The sequence below is a fragment of the Sinocyclocheilus grahami genome, unplaced genomic scaffold (assembly GCF_001515645.1).
Source record: "Sinocyclocheilus grahami isolate Dianchi unplaced genomic scaffold, SAMN03320097.WGS_v1.1 scaffold88.1, whole genome shotgun sequence".
NCBI lineage: Eukaryota > Metazoa > Chordata > Actinopteri > Cypriniformes > Cyprinidae > Sinocyclocheilus > Sinocyclocheilus grahami.
In genome coordinates, this window is record NW_015505267.1 from 1152041 (window position 1) to 1162540 (window position 10500).

A 10500-nucleotide genomic window follows, 5' to 3' on the forward strand; every position below is an offset into this window, starting at 1 on the left:
ATTGATAAAAAAATAAAAAAATAAAAAAGATGGTAAATGAAGACGGTAAAAGGCCTGAAGAGGACCATATGGCCAGAGTGGAAATGAAAGGAGACAGACACAGGTAAACGTAAAACAACCCGCTCCGCAGCAGAGCAGGAACTCTGAGCCATCGCCTTTTCTCAACCCTTTTTAACACATTTTCTCTCTTATCTGTCCACACGGATTTCTGCTGAGTGAATTCAGACCCAGGGCATACGTGCGACTAATCCGGCCTTCTGTTTTTTTTTAGCTGCTTCACTTTTTCGGTTTAATGTTTCAATATCAGAGAGAAAGAAAGAATGCGTTTGGCCTAAAGGGACTTCTTCTAAGTTAAGATTTATGGATAAAAAGGGTTTCTTTATTAAATGGCTCCTTCTCTTAGACACAGAAAGCCAATGTGTGCTCAAGCCTTGTTGTGCCTAAAGGGTATTTAATGTTCAAAAGAGAGTTTTGTCTTCCAGACAATCATGTTTGAGTTACTAATCAATTAATTAGCAGATGTCTCTGTGTTTTTTGTCTATAAAATGTTTGCTTGGGACCCATTGACTTTTATTATATGGACTATTATGGACAAATGTTTTCTTTTGTATTCCACAGAAGAGCAAAATCATACAGGTTTAGAAAAACACAAGGGATCATAAATTATGATGAAATTTTCAATTAAGGATACCACTATTCTGACCTAAAAGGGATATTTTATTGGTCTTCGCTTGTGTTCAAACTTGTAACCTTTCGTTTGCAAGCCTAAATATTTAACAACTAGCCAACTCAATCCCTTATTCAGTCAGTGTGCTTTAGAGTGTGAGTTTACCATCATTGCCAGGAGCTTGCCGTAAGTGAGGTGTGCAGGTATATGGTCCGGTTTGGCTCGGAGGGATTCCTTATACCAGTGTTCTGCCTCTGTTAGTTTGTTCAGCCTCATGTAGGCCTCTCCTGTGAGGGGAGGAGACGGGGTCAGGTCAACAGGTCAGAAGTTAATAAAGCACATAACCACCCCCCTCGCCGTGGTTTATCCCATAACAGAAATGGAGGCAGTCAACTAAAAATGACCCACAAAAATTCAGACACTCGATGAAAAGTGATACTGGAGCCCTCCGTCCATTTAAGTAAAATGAGTGAAACCAACATTAAGTGATTGTTTTCCGATCAGCAGACATTCAGTTATTTATAAGATTTTACTTGAATATTTATATTAGATAATTTTGCAATTTTTGCATGTGATTAAAAAATTAATTAAAAAAATAGTAGTCGTGTCAAAAATAAACCTGCCCATTTTTTTTATGTTTTTGAAATGGGTATTTCATGCTCACTCAGGTTGCATTTATTCATTAGTTACTACAGGAAAAAAAAAACTAAGTAAAAATGATAAAATATTATCAAAATGTAAAATTATTTTAAACTCTTCAGAAATCATATGTTTCACGATAGAAATCTTTTGTAACAATGTAAAAGTCTTTTTGCTGAATAAAAGTATTACAAAATTTTATTACCACAAATAAACACAATGTGTGTATATATATATATATATATATATATATACACACACACACACACACATATATACATATATGTGTATATATATATATATATATACATACATAAGTGTATATATACATACATATATGTAATATATATATATATATATATATACATACATATACATATACATACATATACATACATATATGTATATATACATACATATATGTATATATATATATATTTACGTATACTAAATATAATTTACATACATACAAATGTTTACTTAATCAGTGTTAAGTTTGAATTGAGCATAAAAAGTTTAAGCACTGTACATAAAAAATTGTAAACACACACTGAGCAAAACAAATAAAGTGCAAAAAATGACAACATTTAATAATTTATTTTATTAACTTATTAACAGTTAATTAAAAAAAAGAATAAATACATAAAAAAAATTATATGTAAAGAAACTAAAACAAAATACTTAAATACTGTGCCCTACGGTCTTCAGCTCAGCAATTCAAAGCCGTGTCTGTCCCAGCGCCAACCCTACACTCTTATAAATCCAACCGTAAAAGCTGACTCCATATGACACAAGTATAAACACACACTCCTATCCTTTAAACAACATCTAATACCTCAGCCAGCCTCCAGCTCCCACCCACCTGCAATAACACACACGCTCCTCTAAGACAGATTATTACAGAAGAGTGTATCATAGCTACTTCACTGAGATAACACAGCCTAAACAATGTTAATGAAATGTAATTAGAGCTAAATTAACATAAGCAGAGGGTACGTGACTACACTGGGGTTTCACATGACCGGCAGTCTCAATACATATCTGTCCACACTCATGTCATGTTGGTGTCAAATATAGAACACGTGGGTCATTAAAACCGCCTGAAGTCAAATAATGCTGGAATTTTCAGCTATTATTTTAAAGATAAAAAAATGACATACTGCAGATGGCTAACTAATGACAGCTGGGAATGATGTCGACACAAAAAATTCTCGCCATGTTTGTAAAATAAAATGAATATTGCTTTGGAAATGCAGATTTTCAAGAAATACAGAAAACTCTGACTCATTTAGTAAACCTTAAACACACTTCTTTATTCATCACACATTTGTTTTGTGCAATAGAAAAACATTGTTTCTGAAGAGTCCTAACAGTAAAGAATATGATCAAATGGAATCTTGAATTTAGCAATGAAAAAAAAAAAAACTACTACGCTACTGTAATACTTTTATTTAGCATGGATGCACTAAACTGATCAAAAGTGACAGTAAAGCCATTTTCAATTCGATTTAAAATACATTCTATTCTTTTGAATGTTCTATTTCTCAAAGAATCCTGAAAAACAATGTTTCTTGAGCATCAAATCAGCATATTATAATGATTTCTGAAGGATCATGTGACACTAAAGACTGTACTAATGGTTGCTGAAAATTCAACTTTGCATCACAGGAATAAAATACATTTTAAAGTATATTAAACTATATATTTTTTCTGCTGTTTTTACTATATTTATGATCAAATAAATGCAGCCTTGGTAACAAACTTCTTTCAAAAACATAAAAAAAAAGAGTCTTACTTTTGAACGGTAGTGTACAAAATGTTCACAAGCTGGTATATTTACCAATTCAAAGTTTTGTTTAACATTGTTCAACACGCAATCTAACCTCCTCAGTCAAGCTGTATTTGGCTCAGTTTGTCAGAAGAGACAGCTGATGATTTTGGCTGTTAGAACGAGCTCAATATAGCTGAAACTGTGACAACAAACAAAAAAAACTCAAAACCGAAAAATTTACAACAATTAAGCTTGGAAAGAAATTAACATGGGGAAAGGGATCAAATAATGAATTAGGAGTGGAAAGAAAAAATACAGTTAAGAGGAGATAATTGTGAGAAAATGAGATGGGAGGGAAAGGCTGGTAAATGTATTGCATAAGATATTAAAATCCAACAGTTTGTTCCCATGCTCTAAATAAAACAGAAAGATTCTCACACTCTCTGTATTGTGCAAAGCCTCTAACTCTAGCTGTTGACTCAATCTGACAAAATCAATTCTATAGATCAAAGAACGCTATGGAAGTGGGTTCACAAGAAAAGACACCATTACAATTACAGAACCACTGCTGAGACAAGATAAAAACAACATGTAGTTACAGTAAGTAAGGAATAATGTACAGTTAGTCGGTCACTATTGTGAAATAAACCTGACGGTGAGGTCTTGTATTACCCTGAAGGGGTTTATTTTGCAATAATGGCCTGCTGACTGTACATGATCCCACTTATTACATAACTGCTTACCAAATAAATATACGGATGTCAAATATTGATTTGAGTTGAAATTATTTTATTATCGCGTAGACAGCTTAACTAGCTTATCTTGTAGAATTTATTATCTTGTAGATAAGCTTAAAGTCTCTGCTAAGAAAAACAAAACAATCTGCCTAGAAACAAGACATACACTGCAACAATATTAAATTAAATTATGTGTATTTTTAATAATTTCTAAATTTTTTTACTGAAATTAATACTTTTATTCATCAAGATTGAATTAAACTGATCAAAAGTGACAGTAAAGATGTGTCACTTTACAAAAGATTTCCATTTCAAATAAATGCTTTTCTTTTGAACTTTCTATACATCAAAGAATCCTGAAAGAATCCATCAGTTTCCACAAAAATAATACGCAGCACAACTGCTTTCAACAATGATAATAATGTGAAATCTTATTTTTTTTTAGCTCTAAATCAGGTATATTAAAATTATTTCTGAAGGATCATTTGACACTGAAGACCGGCGTAATGGAGCAATGGCTTTTTTCTTTTAAAGGGGTCATATGATGTGATTTCAATTTTTCCTTTCTCTTTGGAGTGTTACAAGCTCTTGGTGCATAAAGAAGATCTGTAAAGTCGCAAAGACTAAAGTCTCAAATCCAAAGAGATATTCTTTATAAAAGTTAAGAGTCAACCACGCCCTCCTAAAACGGCTCGTTCTAACACGCCCCCACATATCTACGTCACGATGTGGGAAGATTTGCATAACACCACCCAAATGTTCACGCAAAGAAAGAAGGCGTAACTTTGATTCTCGCTGTAGTATTGTTGTTGCTGCCATGTCGTGAAGGCGCTGTGTGTTTCGCTGTGAAAGCGAAACTACTTTGTTTGGTCTTCCAAAAGAGGACAATATCCGCTTCGTCATGCCTAGAGCTGATCTGTGCTGGTCGCTGAGGGAATACATCAACTTGGCGCTGTGGATCGCCGGATCGGCTTTCACTGTGGGCGAAGCGGAGTTTTTTGCGGAGGATGAGGACTGTTTCCTGTGAGAGTAGCCTACAATGCCGGTGTCGGTTTCTATAAAGTGGGGCAGTTCCAACTTTGCAAGGACAGTCTGGTGCTCCTGACTCACAGCCTGTAAGTACGTTTTTTATATTTAAAGAATTTGCCACTGATGATTCAAACGCGAGTTTTGAGCAGTGTAGAGTAGCACTTGTTGTTTGTCCTTTCTCCAGACATGGTTTTATGTTTACGCTGCGCGATACGCAACACAATGCATAAAAAGACAGTATAAGTCATTATAATCAGTAATTATGTCCCCACTGGATGCAACAAATGCCTCGTTTGTAATGGGTTTTATTGTTTTTGTCTTGTCGCACCGGGACACGGCATCACAGTATGGTAAGGGGCGTAACATTTCCGTCACATGCTTGAGGTATTCAGCCAATCACAACGCACTGGATAGCTGGCCAATCAGCGTACACCTCGCTTTTCAGACCGATGAGCTTTGTAAAAATCGACACGTTTCAGAAAGGCATAGAGGAGCAACAATAATGTACATTATGGGGAAAATAATGTGTTTTTTTAACCTTAAACCGCATAAACACATTGCCCCTTTAGACAAATATATCTGACTCTGGAACAAAGCATTCTAGAGAGTGTCAAACTTACCCATCATATTATAAAGGCTCTGTGGGGCAAACTGCCTGGGCATCTTCTGTGTCGCTTCTTTATAAACAGATATGGCCTCCTAAAAATAAATACACCATTAATTAATAAAAAGCCACAAATGAAAGCATAACAAAGTACTCCGACTAAAAGTCTATTCATTCCAAGTCCTAATTTTTACAAACAAAATTTTAAACAAAACAAGCCAACTAAATCAAGAGTCTGAAATATCAAATTGCTATGATCGTTCTATTCAGAGGCTAGGATCACTTTTATGTATTTCCTAGGAAACCAATTTGAAAAAGCTCAGAAATTACACACTTCATGTTTAAAGCATTGGTCTGAAAAGTTGTGGTGTGAAAACTGACTTTTATACTGTCATATAATTTTATTACATCAGATTTGGTGTGCACAGACTTTAAATCTAAAGTCTTTAACTGTGCTAGAGAGCATCTCACCTCCTGGTGGCCCTGCTCATGAAGAAGCTTTCCCAGGTTATACAGGCAGCTGGTGACTGAGCTCTTGTGTGCATGAGGATCCTTCAGGTTTTCATCTGGGATATCGGCACAAGTGACAAAAGTGCGCTTGGCCTCTTCTAGAAGGCCCTGGTTCATCAGGACAATCCCTGTGTTCAAGTAGGCGGCTGAAAGAGAGAGAAAAAAAGGGTGAAAATAAGTGCAGAAGGTAATGAGGCTTATTGAGGCTCAGAGAAAGACTTCCACTGGGGCTGCTGGAATGAGCTAGTTGATTTATGCAGATCAGCGGCCTGCAGTCTAGTCGATAAGGTGCCAATACATATTCACTATCCACCCGGCCAGAATCAAATCTAAATCAGCAGGGGAATATCCACTCCAGCTGCAGGCTTAATTCTGATGCTCTTAATGGACCATACATACACACAGAACCACAGGTTTAAATGAGTTTATATCACAGGACGGGACAATTTATCACCATTCATGCAGCAGCGACTCAGGGAAAGTAGACATCTATCACTCTCCTAAGAGCTGCAATATGTGCATGCTCTGATCTCAAACTGTTGCAGATCTGTTACAGATGTCTCACAACACATTAACATGCGAGGAAATGCTACTGCACTAAAGTAGCATGTGAGGGAAGTAGAGAGTGAGGAAATATCTTTGCACCAAATTCCAGGGGTGAATTTTTTAATTGCACCACTGCAAAAACATGACTTTATTCATAATTCTCTGTTTACTGGGTTGTTTTACTATTTTACATTTTATTCACAATTTATTTTCTTATTCTTATCCATTTATTTTATTCTTTTATGTCTACTGTTTATATTACTCTATAACATTTGTATGTTTTTGGTACTGTGTTTTGTGCCACTTTAATGCTTTTTCATTTTGATTTTTAATATAAAAAAAATAATAGTAGAATATATACACTATATAAATATGTCAAAAGTTTGGAATAATTAAAAAAAAAATGTATGCTTTTGAAAAGTCTCTTATAATGACAAAGGCTACATTTATTTGATAAAAAAAAACGTAAAATTGTGAAATATTACTACAATTTAAAATAACTATTTTCTATTTTAATATACTTAAAAATTATTTCTGTGATGGCAAAGCCGAGTTTTCAGCAGCCATTACTCCAGTCTTCATTGTCAAATAATCCTTAAGTAGTCATTTTAATATGCTGATAAGTCACTGTATTTATTATTGAATAATATTTACTCTTTTGTGTTATTAAAAATATATCTCCTTATACACTGGCCGACAAGCTAGATGATTCTGAAAACATCCATAATGTTACACAACATTTTTTACAAAACGTCTCATTCTTTTGTAAAGTGAAATTTGACTTAAAAATCCCCAGACCCCACTGCACACATCATCATAATTGCCTCCCAGGGCAAATCTACTCATTCAAGCAGAGCAGCAATAATTTCCTCCCATGACACTAAAAACAACATGGGACATTTTATGAAAAACCTTAAAACAGCCAAAAATAGCACATGCATATCATTTGGATACGGGGCAAGCAAATGCATCCACACTGCGCCAGATAGTTGAAATCGAATCAAACGTCAATCATTCCTTGACAAGAGTGGAAACAGAGTGACTGTGTATGCCTGTGAATCATCATTATTTCTTTAATGCTGGACTTCGTTCAAGCATGCACACACAGCCACACAGACCTTTTAAATTGTAGTTGCCTGGACACAGTGAAGACTGAGGCGGCTTGAAATTGTTAATAAAAAGAGGAGCTGTACTTACAAGCCAGCGTTGGCCTGCTCCCAATGGCCAGCTTATAGTAGTGGAGGGCCTCTGAGAATCTGTTGTTTTCCTGGAGCAACAGACCCCTGCAATCCAAAAGGAAGAACAAATGAGAACAAGAACAGTTACAAAGTATGGGTAACACAATTCATTCAAATTAACAAAAAAGGTAGAAGTTTTATATAAACCATTATATTCACTTTATTTCCACGTTTGTTCAGTGATATTTGAGTTAAATAACTATGAAATCGACTAATAGAAAACAAAAAAGCTGTTTCCCAAATGCCCTGCAAGAGTTTTTTTTTTTTTTTTTAAATCAACTTCACAAATCGATGGACTAACAACCTACTACATACAAAATCAAACATTCAGAAAAAGAGACAGAAGAAAAAATACATACATTTAAAATCATTTAGTAATCAAATAAATTGTTCATTATATTCACTTCATTTGCATCCAAATTTGTGCAATATTTAATTGAGTTAAATAACTATGAAATCAACTTCCAGAGACCAAAAACAAACTCAAAGCCCTGTGTTTGTACTAATTTTACAGAAGGGTAGATGGAAAAGAAAAAAACATTGTATGACATGTAGTGTGCAAAATCTGTCACTCTAAACTCGCTCACTGGATACACCCTTGTTGAAAAATTGAGATGCATCGAGAATCGTTTCGTAATCACATCACAACTCCCTGAATTAAAATCAAATCGAATTGTGAGGTGCCTAAGGATCCCCATCCCCACTGCTAAGAACTGTGTGCGGTATATGAATGATGTATTAAGTGCCTTCATGCCCTGACTGAGGGGGTTAATGTGTCTAGGGGGTCCCTGACACCATCCTCTGGAAGGCTGATGAACCTGGGGACAGTCAGACTCTGGACTCTCAGGAGATGTCTTCAGCTTTAATAGGAAATATCAATAGAGTCGGCTGTTACGAGGAAGTCTGCTCACTCACAGGTTATACAACATGTCAGCCATGTTCCTCCGGTAGTACAGAGCGTTCCTGTAGGCTTGCTCGGCCTCCACCACTTTTCCCTGGTTCTTGAGAACGTTTCCCAAGTTACCCCAAGCTGAGGAAGGAGAAGAAAACATTCATATTCATAAAATACAAGAAATTACATTTATTTATTTATTTATTTATGTATGTATTCATTTATTTTTTCAGAAAAAGAGAGTAGATAAGTGTGCAATTAGAAAAAAATAAACAAAAAAAAAATTAAAGAAATAAAATAATTAAAATAAAACAAAACAAAAACAAAACAGTTCTGGTCTGATTTCCGTTTGGTCTGATTTTGTATTGATTATATAAATTGATGATTTTTTAAAAATGCCAAAATCGTACCAGGTAGTCACAATATTTCCAAAATATTTTATTATGGTTGTATAAAGCATCAATGTATTTAGCAAATAAAATGTAACGTGCATGTTGCAGTGTGGGACATTTCTTTCTGGTAAACCAAATATGTAAATTGTATGTAATTTCTTGTTACATTGTTGGTTTCATCTTTGATGTTGTCTCCAGAACATCTACAAATCATTTTCTTAAAATTTCACAAAGCTGCATTTTGTTTGGCTAGGTTACATCACAGCGCAACATCGTGAAACTTTATGCAAACGTTTTGTGCTTCCAAGACACATAGTAAATATGTGGATACAGAATCTGAAATTCATAAAGGCTTATGAGAGGCACAAGCGAGGAAAAAAGTAAATTACATTATATTAATGCAATCTTAGACGCTACTCATGCATAGTATCTGTGCCATGAAAGGGGCAAGACTGTAAAATTGGATCACGGGAGGTAATTACAAAGTCATATTGATGCAGTCTGGCTTGATAAATGATTTAAATGAAATTGTGACAATCAATTTGAGAGAATTTAACCAAAGAGGATAACGGGCTGTCGTTAATAGATGGAATTCAATCAGAGAGGACGATAATTTAACAGTTCAGTGGCTCTCCTCCACACACAAAATGAATTTGATGCATGAATCCATGTGAGTGATAAACTGGGAGAACTTCTAATGATTCTAATGCATTAAATCGTCATCTTGAGCTTACATTAAATTAAATATTCTCTGCACTAATGGAACTTGGTACTTAAAAAGGTATTTGTGATTTTGTTTTTATGCCATTGTGCACTTCGTAAATGTCAATATCACTTACCTAAAAATGATCTAATTAGATGTTTTAGATTAAAATGTTTATATCTGAGTAATAGGCCAAAAAGGAGTACAGAAATAAAGAGAGGCTGAGGAAACATGATACATAAATTCTCAAACTTAAAAACTTTTCATGATGAGCAACTGCCATTTTTGGTTTGCAGCAGCATTTGTGGGAAAATAAATGATCGCAACACATCCTGCTGTCATCTCATTTAATTAACACTTACCTTCTCCTGGTTGTTGTAGTGTAGATGGATGAGAATATGACTTTGGGTAACTAAATACTAGAAATATTATATTATTATATATATTGTCTATATTATATATTGTGTTTTTGCTATTTTGTACATTGCCTATTTTGTATAATATTCTTTTTATTATCTGTGTCCTGTCTTGTCACTGTCATTCTGTTGCACTGTGGAGCTTGTCACTAAAACAAATTCCTCGTATGTGTAAACATACCTGGCAATAAAACTCATTCTGATTCAGATTCAATATGGCTGCATAAAGAATTATAGTCTAAAAAGAGCAGGTGTTATTATAGTTAATTACAAATAAAATCAGAAAATAACATGTTTTTGCCTGAAATAAAAACATTAACTCGAAAAAAAAGTATATATATATATATATATATATA

General features: G+C 34.5%; 1 protein-coding gene across 1 annotated transcript in view; it reads right to left on the reverse strand.

Annotated features, from left to right (window-relative positions):
• tmtc2b (transmembrane O-mannosyltransferase targeting cadherins 2b) overlaps positions 1 to 10500 on the reverse strand; it is a 67566-nt gene that overhangs the window by 17626 nt on the left and 39440 nt on the right. The window contains exons 4-8 of the mRNA XM_016274635.1: positions 8657 to 8771; positions 7701 to 7786; positions 5919 to 6103; positions 5464 to 5542; positions 833 to 954 (exon numbers count right to left, since the gene is read on the reverse strand). Of these exons, the coding sequence (XP_016130121.1) occupies positions 833 to 954; positions 5464 to 5542; positions 5919 to 6103; positions 7701 to 7786; positions 8657 to 8771 (587 nt within the window). The remainder of the gene's footprint in view (positions 1 to 832; positions 955 to 5463; positions 5543 to 5918; positions 6104 to 7700; positions 7787 to 8656; positions 8772 to 10500) is intronic.